Consider the following 23,228-nt stretch of genomic DNA (forward strand, 5'->3'; position numbering starts at 1 on the left):
TAGAACGCCCCGTGGTCCTAAGATTTACCCGGTCTCTGTAAGTTGGTGCTGGAGGATAATCGACGCTCTTAGAAGAAGACCCAATACCGGTGTGGGTGGAGGCAGGTGAGCCTCGTTCTCCCGAGATGGACGATGCGGCTGGCAGCCGAGGCAGGAGAGCCTGCATAGTCTGTGAAGCCCGTGCAGTTCCAGAGGAGAAGGTGCCACATTAGGGCGCTGACCGCCTTCCTAACCAGCGCGGGCGCAGCCTTCTCGGACAGCAAAGGAAGCGGGTCCGAGGTGATCTCCTCTGGTCACCATCCCGCGGCACGAGTGGGGCGGGTCTCCCATCACACCCTCAGCAGGCCCTGCCCGGGTTTCTGCCGGTCCCGGCTTTCCCAGGAGTCCAGCCAACACCCCCGAGCCTCCCGGCTTCAGGCCTGGCCGGATCCCTCCCTCCCCACCGGCCTCGGGGCGCGGGCTCCGGCGCCGGGGCCTCGGGGCGGGTCCCTGCCGCACGCACCTGCCCCCGGGGGCGGAGCGCGGCAGCTGCTGCTGGGCCCGAGTCTCTGCCACCGGCCACGCGAGCCGCTCGGCTCCCGCACACCCCCCGCCCCCTGCCGCCGCCGCACCTCCACTCCGCGGCGCCCGCGCGGTCGGTCCGTCCCTCCGCCCGCTCCCAGCCGCGGCGCCTCGCACTTCAGACTCGAGTCCCCGCCGCGCTCGTCGTCGCTGCCCGGACCCGCCGCCCCGCGCCATGGAGACGGCCGCGGGCAGCGAGCGCCGCAGCCCTCCGGGTCCCGCAGTCCCGCCGCCGCCCAGGGGCCACGCGCCCATGGCCACCGCCTCCGGCCCGCTGAGCTCCCCGGCGCGCGAGCCGCCGCAGCCCGAGGAGGAGCGGCAGCTGCGTATCAGCGAGAGCGGCCAGTTCAGCGACGGGCTGGAGGACCGAGGTGAGCGCGCGCCGCCCCGGGCCCCTTCCCCCGGCCCGGCCCCTTTCCCCGGCCGGGCGGGCGCGACGAGGAGCCGCTGCTCGGGGCCCGCCTTTCCGCAGGCGGGTGGGGCCGGGCTCGGCGCCTCGGAGCGCGCTGGGGCGCGGAGCTCCGACTTCCCGCGAAAGCGTGGAGAGCTGAGGGCGGCAGCCCCACCTTGCGCGGCCGCCCCACCTTGCGCGGCCGGCACCGCCCGAGCCGCGGCGCCTCCGCCGGAACCCGGGAACCCGACTGCCTCCTGGGCGACCCCACCGGGGCCCGCAGCCTCCTCTCGGCCAGCCTTGGCTCCTCCAGCGCCCACTGGAAAAGTTTGCTGGAGGCGTGTGTGTGTGATTTTTTTTTTTCCTCCTCCGCTTTCCGAGCCTAGCGCTCCCGGTTGACTGCGGGTCGCGCTCAGTTGGAAGGGTCCTGAGCTCAGAGCATGCTCCTTCCCAAACCCCATTCGGCTCCGTGGGTTAACCAGGGAGAACTTCCGTCTGCGGATTCAGCTTAGAGGGGCGACTGCCCCGGCGAAGGGGAGTCGGGTGATCTCCGACCCTCATTTACTAGGAACCCAGTTTATCGTGGGTCGCTGCCCCGTTGTCTGCAGATGGTACAGAGGACTGGGACACTTGGATTTGGACCACCGATCCTGGGTGGATGCCGCTGGAACCTGGTGGTTCTCGGAGCGCGCCTCCCAGCCCCTTCAAAATCCCTGGAAGCTGGCAAACGTCCCTATCCCAGGAGGCCAAGCCCAGCTACCCCTCCGACAGATAGCCGATTACCCCTTTGAATTGCCCACAGAAAACGCGAGAGACTGCCCTATGCATTCCTATGTCTATCTCCTCCTCCTACATCTCTCTTTTTTCCTCCCCAGTTTCCTTTCAGCCCTCTTCTTGGCCACGTCTGTACTTTTTTGTTTCTTGCAGAATCGAATCCAAATTGGCCCCCTCAAAAAGACTCAATGGCTCTGCTAAAACCGGTTAGTGGCCGAAACTGTATTCCGACAGCCGGCCGTTCGGGGGGGAGCGGCTCGTCGCCACTTCCACCCCCTGTTCTTGGAAGCCTTATTTTGTTGGCTGTGGCGGATTTGTATATTTCAGTCTTAGCAGGTTTCTGTCTATTCTTGGTATCTCCTGTACATTTTTATTCCGGTTTAGTGTTCGGAGGCACGATCTCGTTCCTCTTAGAAATTTTAAACTGTAGCATGTGAAAAAGAGAATGACGTGGAAATGGCAATTCCCAGAGAATCGGCAGGGATGCTCGGGCGAGAACTGGAGCCGCTCCGGTTGCAACGAGCTCCGCACCTATGTTGCAGTTTCTCCTCCTATTCTCACCTAACTCGATTATCATTTTCGAGCTGATAATGGGTGACATCACAAGCACCCAACAAAACCTATCATTTTTATTGTAGATCGTGTTAATTACCTTTCTCTCTGCAACTGATGTTGTAGGATTAAAAATTTTTGTATTGAACAAAGACCGAATTCTGGGATGGGCTTATTTTTGTAGCATTGCAGGTCATCTGTATCAAGCTGGCCTATTTCTCCCTGTCTCACAAAAGGATAGGAGGGGAAAAACGTGCTAGGGCGAGTTAATATTTCGTGTCATTTTCTAGCTCAGGCTCAAGCGTAAAAAGCCCTTCTGAATTCATACTTAAGGTTATTTTTCACTGGTCAACTGAATTTCATTTTCCATTATGTTATTGCATGAAAGCATTCACTGTTCATAAACTGTCACTGTGTAAAAGCGCTGCGTGTCACACACTGCCAGTCTGTGAAGATGAGTCCTGTCCCCCAAAGAACCCGGCATGGTGTGGCCTTGAAAGCTGAAAGTCAGTGTGACATTCTTCTGTTTGACCCGTTCCTGGCAGCCAAGAGTTAATGCTGAATGAGTCGTTTCTATTAAATAAATCAGAAGCTTATCTAGGGAGGTTTCTTAAAATATTTTGTGTTTGTGTTATTTTTTCTTATGGGGCTGCATCTTTTCAATATCGATTTTTTTGTATCCCTTGGGAATGGTCCGATCGCTACTACTGCTCCATTTTTCCTAATAGTGAGAGGCTTTGGGGAGGAGGCGGCCCAGGCAGCTGTCTGCCGCGTATCTCTGGATCATGCCTGGCTTGCTTGTCTAACCTAAATGCCTACCTATAGATGTGTGGGAGGGTGGACACCTGGATCTGTACCCATATCTGGCCTTCTCTCTCGCCATAAATTCCTTCTGAGCTGTCAGGACCCTGTTAACAGTCTCAATCTAACTTTGATCAAAGGCTTGCTTATAAAAATCTACTGTTTGGGAACTTTAGAGTTTTTTTTTCCCCCATAGAAGTGGTGTGGGCTGGTTCCTAGAAACCTAGCTAGCTCATATTGTCAGTAACTGCAGTGCCATTTGGTTGAGCCTCATAGTTCAGGGGGCAAGAGCTTTGTGGTCCAAGACTGACTAAAACAAACAGAACGTAGGCCAAGTTTGTCTTAGGTGTTTCCACACCCTCCCTTTTCAATGCCCACTCTTCTCCCCACAAGTGTTTCCCATCATTCTGCCCCAAGGCTTAGGGCCCTAAGAGTGTTCCCTGCTTCAGCATTTTCTACTGCCTTCCTATCTCACGAATATTCCCCTTCTTTCTGAGGATCCAAGCATGACCAGTTCTTGGGAGAAAGCAATGGGAACTAATTCATACTAGCCGGGAAATGACTGACAGCTTCAACCTCCCTGTGTACATTTGCATCTTCCCAGCCCCAGTGTCAGTCCTTCATTAATACAACCCTTATGCTTACTATTGCCAGGGTCCAAGTTACAAACAGGGGAAATTTGAGTGAGATTAACAGTTTGAACGTGGAGGCCAACTAAAGGCCTCTTGTAGGGGCTGTGAGTGCAGATGTGAGGCCTGCCTTGGCTTCTGCAGGCTCTGCTACCTTTCTGCTACCTTTGGAACACAGCTTCCTGACAATTTTAGAAATTCTCATCACACCTCTGACTTGCATGTGTGCACGCAGCTAACACAGGGTGGACGGGGGAGGTAGAGGAACCTGTGTGCAGACAATTCATTTATGAGCCAGGTCTTCATAGATCATTACATCCCACTTCCCTTTGAGGAGTGGAGAGTTATCCATCCTAGGTTTTAGCTCTATTTTTAGGAAGGAAAACTAGTAGGAAGCAAGTGAAGGTTGGATAGGAACGGGGAAGTTTCTCCCTTCCTGGACAGTCTCCATTACATTTACTCCTGTGTTTAAAGTTGGAAACATCTCGTGGGGAAGCACATACAGGGTCAGATCTGGGGAAGAACTATCAATCATGCTGACTAGGTGCTATCCTGCACCAGCTTAGCAGGGCAGTGCAGCCAGGTGAGCGGGCAGCCCACACTCCTCCAGAGTGCTGGCCCCCTCAGGGGTGAGGTGTGTTGATTGGCCGTGCAGTCAGCTCCAGTCACATTGTTGGAAGCAGCTGGCTTTGGAAGGAAAAAAAAATAAATGTCATGTGTTGGAATCAGAAACCCGGATCGTGGTTGTTTCTCTTAGAAAATTAAATCTTCTAGAAGGAACCTTGGTTTTTTTTTTTACCCCCAGTGGATAACCTCTTGAGATTGTTGCTGTCAAAGTACCCAGCAAATGAACTGCTTACTTGAGTCAGTACTTAAATGTTACAGCTTCACTTCTCTGGAAAATCAATCGGCCAGGATGAAAGAAAGATTTCTGTGTCATTTGGGAAAAGGGAAATAAATTATTGGGAGTCAGTGGGACACTGCATCATATTTTAGGTTGTACCTTAAACTGGAATCAAGGGTGATTGCAGTTGAAAATTAAAATGCGTGTTTTTAGCAGCTAGGGAAATAGACAAAGGGACAAAAAGAAGTAGACCAAGGGACAGTTTGAAATCATTTGTACCCGGGGCATAATGTGATAAGAGAGAAGGTTTTTCTATTTTCTGTCCAAGTGCATTTTTTAAAGGAAGCTTTGGTGAGATTTTTACAGTGAGGTGATGGCGTTTATACCTACCTTTTGCAAATTCATCTCCCTTTTGGTTGTAAATGTGTCTACAGGTTTCAGTGATTAAAAAATCTGGCTGTACACTGGACTCACTAAGCAGGCTTCATGACTTTTCCCCGTTGTTCAGGACTTGTGGTCTGAGTAGTTAATGGAACTGGGAAATTTTAACAGGGTCCTTGTTATATTTCAAACATGATGCAGTTTTCAGTAACCCAGTGTTTAATGTGGTAACCCAGTCAGTCTAGTGGGAAGATGCCTTTTTACACGATGTGTAGGTGTGATTTGTTGCATGCTGTGTAGTATTTTACACGTGGGTGCTTAAATCCCGACTACCAGTTCCTTCATCATTTGGAACAGTTGTGATAAGGCTGTTCCACCTCTAAAAAGTATATAACGAGTTGTTTGGCTAGAGATGGTGTCCTGTTTATGTGGAATGTGTGCTTAGTCACTCAGTTGTGTCTGACTCTTTGCGACCCCATGGAGTGTACCCTGTCAGGCTCCTCTGTCCATGGGGATTCTCCAGGCAAGAATACTGGAGTGGGGTGCCATGTCCTCCTCCAGGAGATCTTCCCAACCCAGGGATGGAGCCCAGGTCTCCCACATTGCAGGCAGATTCTTTACCATCTGAGCCACCAGTGGGATGCTGGGCTGAGAATTTGGTTCTCCATGCAACTAAGAGATGCCGTATATGATCTCTTTTCAAAGGAGAAGAAAAAATGTCCATCAAGATCATACTGATGTTTTATTCTTTGACTCAAGGCTGTTGAAACGGGCATTGTCTCAGAGGCATCCTGAATTTCTGTTGTTGAGGGCTCAGTGTCGAAAGCAGAGGAGATGAACTCAAACCTTTATTGTATGTGGCACGCCTAGGAAGTGACCCTAGTTTTAGCAGGTTTACCCCACTTAATAGTCTGAGAAGTTTTTGACATAAGCTTGATACAAAGGAATAGATACTATAGAGCAGAAAGAGTAGAGAAGAAAACATGGCATGTAATTTAGGCCTGGTGGCTGTTGGTTGTGGTTAAAGAGAAATGGTCCTTCTGTTAATTGATGAGGAGAGCCACGAGGGCATTTGTATTCCATGACTCACTGCTTTGGGCAAAACCCGGTCCACCAGTGTGGGCCAGGATGGTGGATCAACGCAAAGTGGTGCTGCGGTTGAGCCCAAAAGCCCAACCAGATGTGGGCTATTCATGCTGTTTTCTTAATGAAAGGCTTCGTTAGAACGAGCAGCACCTGTGTGAGTCAGTGAGCCGAGGGAGTTAACGCAGGAGCAGGGGCATGGCTGGGGTCATATGTCCTCAGGTCAGAGGTTGGTAGGCTGGCAGCCTCCTTTATAAAGAAGACAGCAGGCATTTCCCTGTGGGAACATGAGCCAGATATGCCTGAGCCAGCGATAGTTCAAGAGACACCCCAAAGCTTGATTTCCATGCAACTCTCCCAAAACACCTCTTGGATAGCTAAATCACTTTGCTGTACCCTGAAACTAGCACAATATTATAAATCAACTATATTTCAATTAACCACCCCCCCCATCTTGGCCCGCAGGCTGTCGGTTTATAATCCTTGGATAAGAACATATAGCTGTAGTTGTGGGTTTCTTAATAAGGAAATGCCTAACTTCCTTTTCTCCTTGTATTTGTCAGGCTTACTAGAAAGCAGCACTCGGCTAAAACCTCATGAAGCCCAGAACTACAGAAAGAAGGCATTGTGGGTCTCCTGGTTCTCCATTATCGTCACACTGGCCCTGGCGGTGGCTGCCTTTAGTGAGTATTCAGAGTCTTGCTGATCGATGTATTTTACGGGTGTTGCCGGTTTTATTCTCTGACTCCTATGGGATGCGCTTTTGCTTTTAGTTGACTATTATTGATGAGTAAAATTTTTTTTGATGGTTACATAGTCAGATGCTTATAAATTAGTAAAAAGGCTTCTCTCTTCTGCAGAGGCAAGAGATAGTTAAGAAGAAGACTGGGAGTCTAGGCTCTCATCAGTATGCGGGTTCATGGCAGTCAATTCTGGCTGCCAGCTGAAATAGTGAAAATATTCTCTTGGTGGATGCCTTCAGCCTGGGCTGACATGTGACAAAAAATATATATCCTTGAGACTCGTATTTTGAACCTCATGCTACCAGATGAGTGTAATGTTGTAGTACCACCTCTCCTCCCCACCCCCACCCCTGAATTATATTTGCCTGAGGTTTAGAATAAAATCATCTGAACATTTTAATGAAACAAAAATGGGAGGATCCCCTTGCAAGTTTTCAGTGGCCTTGGAAACCAAAATATTTATCATAGTCGAGAAGAACTAAGAAAATGGAACGCTTTCTGCCCGTGGATAATCCAGTTTCCCTGTTAGGAAGCCCCATGACATGCATTTTCTCTGCTAACATTTGCAGCCTATAGAAATGTGCATGTGCTGTTTATTCTTATTAACGTGCAGTGATTCATAAGCTTAAGCAGTGACATTCAGCTTCAGCTCAACCTTGCCGGAATCCACAGTGTTTTTTCTTTTTAATGCTAGGAAAAAGAATGTATTATATGCATTTTGTGATTAATTTATGGCCTTAACAGATTTATATTCTAAGCGATGAGTATCATACAAGGTGCCTCATGTGACAAGCGCAGAGTAGAAGGAAGGACTGTGTCTGCTGGAATATACTACCCTGTGTGTTTTTAAAATTCCATTCTGCACAGTTACAGCAGCTGCTGGAAATTGGTGTTGGCTCTCATGGGGGAATATTAGAATTTGACCAAGTGTTCCCTGCAAAACTCAGTGTATATTCCTTGAAGCAATATCTATTGGAAACACTGTACCACATCTTGGCTTTTTTTTTTGCCACATATTTAGCAGCCAAGGATAATTTCAGGGTAGAAGCATTTACCAGTGAGCCAGAAATCTGATCAAGAGGAATTCTGATCCCTGAAAATAGCTACTTCTTCCTTTTTCTTAAAAAAAATGCTGAACCGAGTAACAGCCCTATTGACATCCCTGGAGGATAATTTGGTTGTGGTGGCTGGTGGTGGGCTCCAAATTTGACCCTGTAATTTACATATATAAAGAAAGAGGAATGGCAGGAAGGGAGGTGATTTACAAACAGAATAATAGTTACTCTGACTGATAGAGCTGTTATGACTTTATAATGTGAGTGTTTGAATGAGGACCTGAATGTGGAGAAATATTGAGCAAGTCTTTCCTTTGGGAGAAGAATCCTACATTTGATGTGCTTAATCAGAATAAGAAAAAAATTAGGAAATTTTGGTTTTGCATATTATGCCTGTTTAGTTGGGTTATCTTAAAATTTTTGTTCCATTTCTTATAATAGGAAAAGACTGTTGCATAATGCATATGGAATTATAATATTGCTTTGTGAAAAGGGTTCTGTTTCTCTTTAAAATGATTTTACCCCCTTTTTATAGCAAGTAATTTAACTCTTTTAACTTCTTGCCTATAAAATGTTGGCATTGCTGTTCTCGGGCCTGGTGCACTGGGAGGACCCAGAGGGATCGGGTAGAGAGGGAGGTGGGAGGGGGGATCGGGATGGGGAATACATGTAAATCCATGGCTGATTCATGTCAATGTATGACAAAAACCACTACAATATTGTAAAGTAATTAGCCTCCAACTAATAAAAATAAATGAAAAAAAAAAATGTTGGCATTGGGGTATACATGGCATCATGATTTTTATTGCTTTCTGTGGTACATTTAATTTGTTCCCAAGTTGCTTTCTACTTGTTCTGGTACAGTTAAACCAAAAAATGTAAAAGTTAAACTATATATTTTCTCATTTTAACTAGAGTAACTTTAATGTGTGTGCACATGTGTGTGTTTTATATTTTAGACCCTCGAGGTAGTCTGTGGCTGCATTGTTAGGGTTGTTGGTTTTATTCTTTAGTTTCCTAAATCTATTTGTAATATGAAATATTAAAAACTTTTAAAACATCACTTGCATGTTGATAGACTTTCACTCAATCCTTTTCACAGTTTTGAAGGGGAAGAAAATCAATAGAGATTAAGCAATATAAGCTGACTTTTGAAGCTGTTTAAATTAGTATTTAAAGGAAAATGGTATGTTTCGGAAAGCACAGTACATGTATTTTTAAAAAAGCCTCAGAAGGAGCCCCCCAGTATTCTCCAAGGAGGTGGTTGACAGAGAGCTGGGATAAAATGGAATAGGCTGGCTTGGTGAACTGCTGTTGTATCCAATGAAATGGTCAGGTTGAACTAGTTAACATTTTAAAGAGAATTGCTATGGAATGCAGTGCTATGAGATGGCAGAGAAGTGTTTGGAGTGTGTGCTTGTGTGTGGTGTGTGTGAGTGTGGTGTGTGTGTTGCCAGGAGGTGATAGTCATGGTGAAGAGTAGAAGACAGTATTTATTGTCATGTCTTCTTGCTACTACTGGATGGTAAACTTTTCGGGGCAGGATGAACATCCATTTTTACTTGGAAATCAGTACTCAAGATTGTTGAATGAATGAACTGAGAAACATTTTCTAAAGAGCAATTTTTTTTTTTAAGTTGGGAGAAGCAAAAGATTTCTTAGAAATAAATTTCATCTAAAGATTTGTTTAGATACCAGATTTCAGTTCAGTCACTCAGTCGTGTCCGACTCTTTGCGACCCCATGAATTGCAGCACGCCAGGCCTCCCTGTCCATCACCAACTCTCGGAGTTTACTCAAACTCATGTCCATCGAGTTGGTGATGCCATCCAGCCATCTCATCCTCTGTTGTCCCCTTCTCCTCCTGCCCCCAATCCCTCCCAGCATCCGGGTCTTTTCCAACGAGTCAACTCTTCGCATGAGGTGGCCAAAGTACTGGAGTTTCAGCTTCAGCATCAGTCCTTCCAATGAACACCCAGGACTGATCTCCTTCAGGATGGACTGGTTGGATCTCCTTGCTGTCCAAGGGACTCTCAAGAGTCTTCTCCAACACCACAGTTCAAAAGCATCAATTCTTCAGTGCTCAGCTTTCTTCACAGTCCAGCTCTCACATCCATACATGACCACTGGAAAAACCATAGCCTTGATGAGACGGACCTTTGTTGGCAAAGTAATGTCTCTGCTTTTTAATATGCTATCTAGGTTGGTCATAACTTTCCTTCCAAGGAGTAAAGTGTCTTTTAATTTCATGGCTGCAATCACCATCTGCAGTGATTTTGGAGCCCCCCAAAATAAAGTCTGACACTGTTTCCACTGTCTCCCCATCTATTTCCCATGAAGTGATGGGACCAGATGCCATGATCTTAGTTTTCTGAATGTTGAGCTTTAAGCCAACTTTTTCACTCTCTTCTTTCACTTTCATCAAGAGGCTTTTTAGCTCCTCTTCACTTTCTGCCATAAGGGTGGTGTTATCTGCATATCTGAGGTTATTGATATTTTTCCCAGCAATCTTGATTCCAGCTTGTGCTTCTTCCAGCCCAGCATTTCTCATGATGTACTCTGCATATAAGTTAAATAAGCAGGGTGATACCAGATTTAGGTCTTATTTATTTTATAAACAGTTGAAATCTGCTTTAGACAATTGGATAATCCTACGGCCATTCTCTTACTAAGGGCCTGTCTCGGAGCTCTATGGCTGGTTCAGTTAGAAACCCATCTTTATCTCCTCACCTGCCATTTCCTCTTTAACAGTACATGCTGATTTTTAGCTGAGCATCCTCTGGAGAAATGCTGTTGTCTCTTTTGTGTTTGGAAATGAGGCTGATGGATATATGTAAGTTTTGGGGATACCTCTTTTTTCAGGACTGGAAAGATTCATATTTTTACATAGTGTGTACATTTGCAAATAAAGATTATTATCCTTTACTTCCTACCAGCTTCCAAGTAATCAGGTATGCTTTATTTTCACAAATTAGGTCTTTCTAAAAGACTTAATGATAAAAATAGCTTTGTTTAGTATTACTGAGTGATCGTGATAAATCACTTACACATGTAAGTATGGATGACATACAGGATGTCTGACATACAGTGGATGATGTACATGGATGTCTGGTATAGTCTGAAAAATTAGGTGAGTTTTCAAAGTTTGTGACTTGAAAGTATTTTGAGAGGAATATGTGCTTTGAAAGGGAAATGAACTATTTTTGGGAATCCTTGGTAATGTAGTGATTTTTGGACCTGCTCAAATGCTGATATAAAACCAGATGGTAATACATCTTGAATATTTCAGAGAGAGCTTTAGTTTGGCTTTAAAATTACTTTTGTTTATAATCGGTAGGCAGCATGGAAAATGGCAATCCTGTTATGAACAACCTTAAAAAAATCTGTTTTAATAATGAGGTTAGAAAGAGAACAGAAGTTCTGTTTCACAATTCAGGGTTTTGACATCATTGCTGTCTTTGTTAGAATGATTTAGGAAAGTGCATTCTGACTCTGAGGTTTGAATGAGTGTGAGTTAATTTTTAGGCACTCAATACATGTTCTGTGGGAAGTGAAGATATATTTGAAACATTCTCAGGGGAAAACCTTTCCTAAGATACACAGTTCCACTTTGAACAAAAATCCAAACCAAGATCTTCTCAGAAAAAGTTCTCTCAAAAATTTTGTGAATCAGTAGATTTAAGAATTGGAAAATTTTCTGAAAGGAGTGATTTTTATACTTGGGGGTTTTAAAATAATGTATCTGATTGTTGTGTAAACTCTTGACCCTTAAAAATGGTAGAATAAGTGTACTTATTCTTTTTAGTTTGTGAGTTCAAGAGTTGAGTGGAGACGGCAATGGCACCCCACTCCAGTATCCTGCCTGGACAATCCCATGGACGGAGGAGCCTGGTGGGCTGCAGTCCGTAGGGTTACTAAGAGTCAGACACGACTGAGCGACTTCACTTTCACTTTTCACTTTCATGCATTGGAGAAGGAAATGGCAACCCACTCCAGTATTCTTGCCTGGAGAATCCCAGGGACCGGGGAGCCTGGTGGGCTGCTGTCTATGGGATTGCACAGAGTTGGACACAACTGAAGCGATTTAGCGGCAGTAGCAGCCAAGAATTGAGAGATAGATAAAATGAAATTATAGGCGCTTGTATACACTCAGCAAAATATGTCTAGGAATTTAGTATGGTATCTCTCAACTGACACATGTGTGAGGTGGGAAAGGCAAAAGACTCTCCAGTGGCCCTCTGGTGCCCTGAGAGAGACATCTAAAGAGTTACAGTGGCCTAAAATGTGTGGTCTGACCTGGCCTTTGCCCAACCTTGCTCAGACATCCCAACTTCCCAGGACTGTAGCTGGCATCTTTCAGCACAACTCATCTTCTGGTAGACCTTCATGTGGCTGAATCCTTAGAGGGCCTCACCAGCCATAAGGACTCATTTCCCAGAGTAGTGTTATTCATTGCTCGGTGTATTTTCTTCATCCCAGTTTTCCCCTTTGTGTCCCACCTCCATTAGGTCATGATGCCTGTGAGACCCTCACTGCTCCTGCGGGTGAACCTAAGACCCAGCCCCTCAACTGTTTCCCTACACCAAAGGCAGGTGGCTTCCATTCTGCTCCTAGAATGATCCTTTGTGTCCTTCGCTGTTCTTGCTTATTTTTCTTGATAAAAGAAGTGCGTGCACATTATGAAAGTTCATGAGGCCAGAAGTACACAGTGCCAATCTCTTTCCCACCCTCAACTTTCTCTCAGTTACCACTCACCAACGACAAGCCTTGTTGCCAGGGTCTTGTATTTCCTTCTAGACTTTCTCTGGGCATGGGAAGCGCAGGTGTGGTCCCCGTGTGTACAGTCCCCCGTTGCTACATAGGTTAGATATGGGGTCTTATTCTTGCTGATCTTTCAAGGAGCCTGGTCTCTTCCCAAGCTGCTGTTTCCCCAGGGTAGTGTGGTGGGGAGTTTTCCGGAACAACTTCCCAACCACTGCCGGTCTGGGCTGCTGTGCTGAGTGGGGAGGGTGTGGGCAGGAAGTTTATGAGCCACATTCTGGGCGTGTTTAGGGGGATAACTTGCTCCCCGGGAATGTGCGGGGCGAATGATAACCAGAGTTGCTGATTCTGACGGGTGGAAACCAGGAGGGAGGGACAGCTGAAATGCGGTTTGGGCACCTCATGTTGACAACACGCCCTGCCTCTGGGTTCTTCCTTCCTGCTCCTCAAAGGTTGATGCCTCATCTCCCCACCCCAAAGAATGCCGGCTCACAGATGCTTAGTATTTTAGCCCCACCCCTTTGCTCACCTAGAGGCCCCCTTTGGATCTTGCCCCTCCTCCCTGGCTGAACTCGGCTCCTCCCATCCCTCCAGCTAAGCTTGCCCACAAATGCTTCTTGCAGTTCCCCTGATGCTGCATCCTGCTCTTCGCCCCCACATCCATGCACCTACTCTGCCCTTGGCGTCAGAGGCCCTGTGTTCCTGCCCCCCATGCTTTGTTTTCTAGCCAAATTTTACTTATCCCTCAAAATTGAGATGAAAGAGCCCCTAGTCCAGGAAGCCTCCCCTGACCCTCCATTTCCTGATGAAATGCGTTTTTGGAATATAGCCAATATTTTATAATAATTATTAATGGAGGAAATATAATTCTTAAAAATTGTGAATCACTATGTTGTATACCTGAAATGTACATAAGTAAGTAAAGTATACCTCAATAAGAAATGATTTGAAAAATGGAAAGACAAAAAAATGCCCTTGGTTTCCAGAGCTTTGTGGGCACGGGGCAGTGTATCAGGAGTGTGACACACGATACTTAAATCATTGTGTTGTCGCTCTGTGAACCCTTCTCAAAGGCAGGGACCCAATTTCTCCGGTCTGCCTTCTCGGCCCCTAACACAGTTGGCGCTCAGATACTGGTTCAGTTAGTTCAGTTCAGTCTCTCAGTCATGTCCGACTCTTTGTGACCCCATGGACTGCAGCTTGCCAGGCTTCCCTGTCCATCACCAACTCCCAGAGCTTGCTCAAACTCATGTCCATGCTATCCAACCATCTTGTCCTCTGTCATTCCCTTCTCCACCTGCCTTCAATCTTTTCCAGCATCAGGGTCTTTTCCAGTAAGCCAGTTCTTTGCATCAGGTGGCCAAATATTGGAGTTTCAGCTTCAGCGTCAGTCCTTCCCAGTGGATATTCAGGATTAATTTGCTTTAGGATCGACTGGTTTGATCTCCTTGCAGTCCAAGGGACTCTCAAGAGTCTGCTCCAACACCACAGTTTGAAAGCATCAGTTCTTCAGTGCTCAGCTTTCTTTATAGTCCAACTCTCACATCCATACATCACTACTGGAAAAACCATAGCTTTGACAATACGGACCTTTGTTGGCAAAGTAATGTCTCTGCTTTTTAATATGCTGTCTAGGTTGGTCATAGCTTTTCTTCCAAGGAGCAAGTGTCTTTTAATTTCATGGATGCAGTCACCATCTGCAGTGATTTTGGAGTCCAAGAAAATAAAGTCTGTCACTGTTTCCATTGTTTCCCCATCTGTTTGCTATGAAGTGATGGGACTGGATGCTATGATCTTCGTTTTTTGAATGTTGAGTTTTAAGCCAGATTTTTCACTCTCCTCTTTCACTTTTATCAAGAGGCTCTTGAGTTCCTCTTCTCTTTCTGCTATCATAAGGGTGGTGGTATCTGCATATCTGAGGTTATTGATATTTCTCCCAGCGATCTTAATTCCAGCTTGTGCTTCATCCAACCTGGCGTTTCGCATGATGTCCTCTGCATATAAGTTAAATAAGCAGGGTGACAGCATACAGCCTTGATATGCTCCTTTCCCGATTTGGAACCAGTCTGTTCCGTGTCCAGTTCTAACTGTAGCTTCTGATACTGATGTTTCAGATGCTGGTTGGGCTGGAGTGGTTTTTAGCATCTCCCTGCTGAGGTCACTGTGGCTGCAGCAGGTTGAGGATGTATGTTTGCAGGTAAAAATCTCAGAAAAAGGAACGGCAGATTTTTCAAGTGAATGGAAACAAGCAGGAAAGCCAGTGGGGATGGGGGGCGGATGCAGGGCCCTTGTCTCTCCCTCCCCCCACACCCCACCCTCCGCTCTCCCTCTGCTTCCTCTTGGGCCGAGGGATCCAGGGTTCTATTGACCCAGACTCACTCATGGCTGTTGGGAGAGTGCATCTTCCCAGTCCCCAGGCTTACAATGAGCTGTTGTTTCCAGCCCACAGTGGAGGAGGGGTCTTAGCAGCTGCCTGCTTGTTCTCCCCTTCTCCCTGCATTCTGCACACAGCCTTTAATTAAAATGTGGCCAGGGTCTATTAGCACAGAGGCGTCCTTGTCACACAGCCCCGGCGCTAACTCCGGGAAGCTGAGCTGTGAGCCCCCTGGACTCCTCTGATTAGGCTGGTGGGTCCTTGCTGCCTCCTTGCTTGTGTCTGGGCTCTGCTAACAAGCCTTCCCGAGTCTGTGGGAAATTCCTGAGGGCTTTTCCTGTCGCCTCTCCGGCTCTTCCCAGGCACGGTTGTTAGCCGGTGGGACAAGAAGGGATTTTCTGGTCCGCTTGTGCTTAGGGACTGCGATCTGGTCCTCTGGGGATTTCCCCTTGAAGGTGAAATTTCTGGCCGAGTCCTCCTTGGCAAGAGGCTATTTCCTGGTGCCCCGTCCTGAGGGCTGAAGATGAGGTTGAAGGGACGGAGCGGACCCTCCTTTTCCCAGGAAAGGAAGCTGTTTCTCACTTTCTGCTGTTTCTTCCTGCGCGTCCTTCCAGGGTGTGGCTGTGTTCCTCCAGTCCTCAGTCCCCAGTCTGGAGAGGACACGAGGGCCTGGGACAGTCTCTCACACCCTTGAAAAGCTTGGGTCTAATGGGAAGGGGAGTCTGTGGATGTCGGAGCAAACGATAGGGTAGTAGGGTAGGATGGATAACCTGTCAGACGCATAGGATGCTCAAGAAAAGATATCACTGGTCTGTTCGAGAAAGCACAGTCTGCAGCCTCCCCAAGAAAGAATTAAAGGAAAATCAGAGCTATTAATGCAGAAGCCAAGGCCGTCCCGAGGCCAGAGTGCAGGATGACTTAGGAGGGGCTTTGGAAACTAAGATTTTGGAATAAAGTAAATGCACTAGAGGATTTTACCTTCAGTGATGAGACGGACCAGAATAAACCCACCCATCAACCCAGGAAGACCGCTCAACTCTGTGTGTGGGGAGGCTTCTATTAGAATTTATAACCATGGGAATGACTGTGTGCTCATTTGTTTTTGGAATTTTCATAGGTTGCTTTCCTAAGAAATAGACTCTGACTCTGAGATTCACTGCAGGAGGTTTATTAGGAATGGGGGCTGGGAGAGGCTCCCAGGAGTAAATTCTGAAAGGCAGCAAGGGAAGCAGGATTGGGTGGGGGGAGAAGTTGACTGTGCTGTTCCCTCAGAGACTTGTCCCACAGGGACTTGGAGCTGGGATGGCCATTCAGAATTGTCTTACTGAAGCAAGGTTGCTAGACCTGTCATTGGTATGGGCTGCCTCATGCAGAAGTGTGACCTCAGGAGAGGCAGCTTCCTTCAGTAGAGGGTGGATCCAGCAGAGGGATGAGCTGTGAGCCATTGGCAGCCCTCGTTCCTGGCAGCTGAAGGAGTGAATGGGAAGTCCCTGAGGGAGAAGCCGGGGGATACACCATGGCATTCTATATAGGTGCTCATTCTGCCTGGGTATCCTAGGAACCCTCAAGCTGAGATACTGACATGGATATGGTCCTATGTTGCAAATACCCCTGGAATGCCTCAAAGAAGCAAGTGTAGAACCTCCACTAAGTCCCAGTAGCCTCATGTGGATGACACGCAACCAATGCTGAGCTCATAATTCGACATTAGGAAGCTGCTGAGAAAGGATCTTAACTAGATGACTAAGTCATACAGCAGCATGATTAGAACTCGATGAGAAGAGAATCTGATAGAATCTGTAAAATGCATATAGTTAATGAATAGATAATAAAAAAAGGAATCAAACACATGAAGGACACTGAAAAGAGCAACTGGGAAACAAACAAATAAATATCTATTTTTGTTGTTTTTGTGGAAGCCATAACATCAACGTAGTTTTGTGTTTTGCTGCACCGCACAGCATGAAGGATCTTAGTTCCTGACCAGGGATTGAACCTGTGCCCCCTGCATTGAGAGCACAGAGTCCTAACCACCCGACCACCAAGGAAGTCCCATGTGGATGTGATCTTTAAAGTTAAGAACTGTAGCAGCAAACCACCCCCTCCCACCCCGCAGCTCTCTCTCCTGTTTCCTCCTCATCTCCATGCTGGCAATCACTTTACCTCTCTAGTTGATTCTTGCATTTTCTTATACCTTTAAAAATAACAGGCTTCTAATGCCAGTTTTTGAATTTTTGTTGTTAAGGCATTACTTGTTGACTTCCCAGCAGGGAAGAAGATAATTTACTCTCTACTGTCCTCCTGGCCCCACACAGACATGCTGACTTCCTGAATTTCCATCCTTGCATAATAGTTATGGTTTGTATTATTATGACTACATAAATCTTGCTCACTGAGCTATATGGCAAAGAATGATTACCTCTTTCCTGCACCATTTTTTATTTTCTCTGGTTTTAGTATTTAATATGTAAGTTCTGTTTTGTTTATTCCTATGTTTACATTTCTCTGCATCTCTTAGTTTTTTAAAAATATTTGTTTATCTTCGTTGCTGCTCTTGGGCTTTCTCTAGTTGTGGCGAGGCTACTCTAGTTGTGGTGCATGGGCTTTTCTCACTGCAGTGGCTTCTCTTGTTGCAGAGTACGGGCTCTAGGACGTGCGGGTTTTAGTAGTTGCAGCACATGGGCTTAATTGCCCCATGGCATGTGGAATCTTCCCCAACCAGGGACTGAACCCGTGTCCCCTGTATTGGTAGGCAGATTGTCAACCACTGGACCACCAGGGAAGTCCCTCTGCATCTCTTTCTTATTAAATTCTAATTCAGCATTTTTATTTCAACCTCTTTGTAATATTTTCAGATGCATCAATAATTCCGTCAGCGTTTTCTTTAAGAAATCTCTTTCAGAGCTGTTTGACATTTGTTAACCTGTTTGGGTTGCCCTTTCTATTTGATGGGCATCCTAGCATCACCCTTCACCGTGGATTTGGGCATTCCCTGTATTTCTCTTCTGTTGAGTCCCCTGTTTCCTGGATGCCATGTTTTTCTCTTTGGTTGACACGCTTATCTTCTCTTAGCCCCCCTAGGGAGGGGCACATGGGAAGGGAAGCTTTTTCAAGCCTAAAATGTCATTAATATATCCTGACACTTGACTGATGGCTTAATAGAAAATTCTCAGTACAAATAATGTTACTTAAGAGTTTTGAAGCTCTTATTTCTAGGGTTACTATTTCAGTCCTAAACCTTTCTAAGTCATAATCCTTTGTATGAGACTTACTGTGGTAGGGTCTTTTTCATGAATGTATGCCCCTCCTTTCTATTTTTTTCTCCCATTTATCTTTTTCTGTCTCTTTGCGCTACATTCTGGGAAATTTCCTCCACTTTATATTCCTACATTTCTATTGAGCTTTTCATTCTTACTGTCAAGTTTATTTTTAATTGCCTGAGTGTGCCTTTTAAAAAAATCATCCAACTCTTGTGTTACTGATCTTTTTCATAGACCTTTTCTTATCTTTTTGAGAAAATATTAATGACATTTAAAAAAACTTTTCCCTGGTTCTTGGATTGTCTTTCTCTGAGGTGCTATTTTTGCCATTTTCCTTGAGTTTATTGTTTTTGTGAGGAATCCTGTGAGCAGTAATCCTTGATAGTCTGCTCATATTAAGAGTGGGTTTAAAAAAAAAAGTGGATGTGTACCCTATGTTCATAGCAGCACTGTTTATGATAGTCATCCCTCTCCCAAAAAACAAAAAATACAATAGTCAAGACATGGAAACAACCTAAATGTCTATCAATAATGAATGGATAAAGAAAGTATGTGTATCTGACACAATGGAATACTACTCAGCCATGAAAAAGAATGAAATAATGCCATTGGCAGCAACATGGCTGGACCTAGAGATTATCGTACTAAGTGAAGTCAGGCAAATGTCATGTGCTATCACTTATATGTGGAATCTAAAATATGACACAAATGAACTTACATATGAGACAGAAATAGACTCACAAACATAGGGAACAGACCTCTGGTGGCCAGTGGGAGGGGCATGGGGGAGGGATGGATTGGGAGTTGGGGACTAGCAGGTTGAAACTGTTATACATAGAATGGATAAACAGCAAGGTCCTACTGTAAGGCACAGGGAACTAATTTCAGTATCCTGTGATAAACCATAATGAAAAAATAAAAAGACAAAAATAGTGGGTGTTTAGAAACTGGCTGGAGTTCTGAATATGTGGGTGGACTTTGTGGTGGACTGTTTTGTTGGGTGGATCCCAGGTGAATGCTTCCTAGTCCTTCCTCCTGGGCTTCCCAGGTTGCCCAGAGAAGGGCTTTCTGATCTGCCTGGAGGGTAGACACTTACTGCTTGAATTGTGTGTGCTGAGTTGAGGTGGAGGATTGAGATCTCATCATTCTATTTGGAATTCTTCACTTGGTCTGCTGGGTAAGTGTTCAGTTTGGTTTTCCCACTTTTAGCTGAGTCTGGTGTTCCTCAAATAAGAAACTGTTGTACCTTCTTCAGAGACTAGATCTCTAATGCCTGACAGGAGTTGGGGAGGGAACCTGGAAAGGGCTTTTTAAATAGACTTTGAACCAGTCATTCTGTTTTTAGTCTTCTCTTTGTTACACTGTGGTACCAGTTCTTTTTTTTTTTTTTTCTTTCTTCAGTGCCCTGAATGTAAGTAAATTGAGTTGTCTTTTTGCTTTCACACTGCTGTCTTAGGAGTTTGCTTTCTGGAGTCTGTTAAATCAATTAGTAGTTGCCCATACGTTTTCTAGCATCTAAAAATTGTTTTTATTGCTTCTTCCATTTTCTTTTTCTAATGGGTTTGTCTTTTTTTTTTTTTAATCTTTCTATTCTTAGTTTAGAGTTTTTTTAGGGGAAGCAAAGGGGCTTTCCTAGTGGCTCAGATGGTAAAGAATCTGCCTTTAGTGCAGGAGACCCAGGTTCAATCCCTGGGTCGGAAAATCTGCTGGAGAAGGAAATGGCAGCCCATTCCAGTACTCTTGCCTGGAAAATCCCATGGACAGAGGAGCCTGGTAGGCTACAGTCCATGGGGTTGCAGAGTTGGACACAACTGAGTGACTTCAGGGGAAACAAAAGTAACTATGAGGAACCATCCTGCCATATTTCTCTGGAAGTGTCAAACACAGCAGTTTATAATGAAAATATACTAAGTGAATTAGAAACCGATGAGAAATAGTGAGCCAAAATATAGTCTGAGAAACCTACCCAGAATGTAGCCCAGAGTGATGCTTCTCTTTCATATTTGCTAAGAGACATGAAGTTAGGAAAATTTCTAATATAAATGAATAAGAATTCTAAAAGTAGAAAAAAGAGGAAATAGAGAATAATTTTTTTTAGAGGTGTCTGAGACTGTTTTGGAATTGGTGGAAATTTAAAAATTGATGTCTTTGAATTATATCATGCTGACCATTGTGTGAGTGACTTGATGTCAGAGATTTTAAAATAAGAAAGAAAAGTACACCAAGATCATGTCTCTTTCATTTAAAAAGGTACTGGGCACGACCTATCAAATTGATTTTATGTGCCACCAGTGGGTTGTAACTTTCAGTTTAAAGGACACTGACCCAGTGGGTCAATATAGAACCACGCGTCCAACAAGTCTGTTTAATGCTATGGAACATATATAAATGTGACCGCTTCCATGGTTACAAAAGAAGTCTCGTTCAGTTACTAAGAATTTGTATTTTACAGTGTTCTCTGTTCACAATGCAATGAACATTTGAAATAGTGTGTAGCTAAAATGCTTCTATATGTCACAAATATGTGGGAAATTAACACCTTTCTGAGTACCACGGGGGGAGAGGTGCTAAATATTTAAAAACATTTAGAACTTAAAATGAGATAAAAAATTGATGAGCAAAACTACCTAAAACAAGAGACTGAGAAACAGAAAAGCAGTAAATCCAAAATCTGTGGAAGGAAGAAAACAGTACATTTAAGAGTACAAATTAATGAAAGAGAAAATGATAAAATAGAATCAGTAATACTAAAAGCTGTTTAAGACTAATAAATTAGGTTCAGCTCTAGTCAAACTGATCGTAACAGAAAAGTAATGAATGAAAAGTAATTGCAAGTTAAATGAGGAGTAATAATTAGGAATAAAGAAAAACGTAGTCAATGAGACTACAGGTTTATGCCCATAAGTCTGAAAGCTTAGGTGAAATGCATAGTTTTCTAGAATCATAGTCTGTTACGATTGACTCAAGGGAAAAAGTGACCAAGAATGCTTGATTTAAATTAAAGAAGTTAATCTAAGCCATTGGCTCTCATTCAGGTATGATTTTACACCTAACTCCCTGCTCCCCGCTTCCCAGAGGGCATTTGGCAATGTCAGGAGACATGTTCGGTTGTCAAAACTGGGGCTACGAATGTGACTGTCATCTGGCTGGCAGAGGCCAGGGATGCTGCGAAACATCCCACAATGCATGGGGCAGTCTCCCACAAAACAAAGAATTGCCTGACTCAAAATGTCATCCTCTGTCATCCTCTTCTCCTCCTGCCTTCAATCTTTCCCAGCATCAGGGTCTTTTCCAATGAGTTGGCTCTTTGCATCAGGTGGCCAAAATATTGGAGCTTTAGCCTCAGTCCTTCCAATGAATATTCAGGGTTGATTTCCTTTAGGATTGACTGGTTTGATCTCAGTGCAGTCCAAAGGACTCTCACGAGTCTTCTCCAGCACCACAGTTCAAAGGCATCAATTCTTCTGTGCTCAGTCTTTTTTAATATCCAGCTCTCACATCCCTATATGACTACTGGAAAAACCATAGCTTTGACTGTGTGGACCTTTGAGGCAAAGTAACGTCTCTGCTTTTTAATATGCTGTGTTCAGTTCAGTTCAGTTGTTCAGTTGTGTCTGATTCTTTGCAACCCCATGGACTGCAGCATGCCAGGCGCAGATGACATCACCCTTATGGTAGAAAGTGAAGGAGAACTAAAGAACCTCTTGATAAAAGTGAAAGAGGAGAGTGGAAAAGTTGGCTTAAAGCTCAACATTCAAAAAACTAAGTTCATGGCATCCAGTCCCATCAGTTCAGTTCAGTTCAGTCACTCAGTCATGTCCAACTCTTTGCGACCCCATGAACCGCAGCATGCCAGGCCTCCCTGTCCATCACCAACTCCCAGAGTCCACCCAAACCCATGTCCATTGAGTTGGTGATGCCATTCAACCATCTCATCCTCTGTCGTCCCCTTTTCCTTCTGCCCTCAATCTTTCCCAGCATCAGGGTCTTTTCAAATGAGTCAGCTCTTTGCATCAAGTGGCCAAAGTATTGGAGTTTCAGCTTCAACATCAGTCCTTCCAGTGAATACCCAGGACTGATTTCCTTTAGGATGGACTGGTTGGATCTCCTTGCACTTCATGGCAAATAGATGGGGAAACAATAGAAACAGTGAGAGATTTTATTTTTGGGGGGCTCTAAAATCACTGCAGATGGTGACTGCAGTCATGAAATTAAAAGATGCTTGCTCCTTGGAAGAAAAGCTATGACCAACCTAAACAGAATATTAAAAAGCAGAGACATTACTTTGCCGACAAAGGCCCGTCTTTTCAAAGCTGTGGTTTTTCTAGTAGTCATGTAGGGTTGTGAGGGTTAGACTATAAAGAAAGCTGAGTGCTGAAGAATTGATGCTTTTGAACTGTGGTGTTGGAGAAGACTCTTGAGAGTCCCTTGGACTGCAAGGAGATCCAGCCAGTCAATATGCTGTGTAGGTTTGTCGTTGCTTTTCTTCCAAGAAGCAAGCATCTTTTAATTTCATGGCTGCAGTCACCATCCATAGTGATTTTGGAGCCCAGGAAAATAAAATCTGTCACTGTTTCCATTGTTTCCCCATCTATTTGCCGTGAAGTGATGGGACTGGATGCCATGGTCTTCATTTTTTGAATGTTGTGTTTTAAGCCAGCTTTTTCACTGTCTTCTTTCACCTTCATCAAGAAGCTCTTCAGTTCCTCTTCGCTTTCTGCCCAGGAGTAGAATTTTTAATTTTCATCACAATACCATGTCTTATACTAACAAACCAAAAGGAATAAATCTAACATACACACAGTTCCTTAAGTTATAAAATATTAAAGTGCGTTAAATAAAATCTGAGTAAAGAAACAAATCCTGTTTTCATGATGGGGAAGACAATAAAGATATCAATTTTCCTTATATTAACCTGAATACATGCAATTTTGCTAAGAATTCCAATAATTTTTTTCCAGTAAAGCTGTAAAATTTATGTGGGGGAATAAGGGCTAAGTATAGTTAAAGTGATTTTGAA

General features: G+C 44.8%; 1 protein-coding gene across 1 annotated transcript in view; it reads left to right on the forward strand.

Moving 5' to 3' along the window:
* Positions 1-280: 280 nt before the first annotated feature.
* Positions 281-23,228, forward strand: part of TMEM163 (transmembrane protein 163) — a 258,446-nt gene continuing 235,498 nt past the window's right edge. The window contains exons 1-2 of the mRNA XM_043894632.1: positions 281-932; positions 6,580-6,699. Coding sequence (XP_043750567.1) covers positions 737-932; positions 6,580-6,699 — 316 coding nt within the window. The 5' untranslated portion in view covers positions 281-736. The remainder of the gene's footprint in view (positions 933-6,579; positions 6,700-23,228) is intronic.

The sequence above is a fragment of the Cervus elaphus genome, chromosome 33, assembly GCF_910594005.1.
Source record: "Cervus elaphus chromosome 33, mCerEla1.1, whole genome shotgun sequence".
NCBI classification, from domain to species: Eukaryota; Metazoa; Chordata; class Mammalia; order Artiodactyla; family Cervidae; genus Cervus; species Cervus elaphus.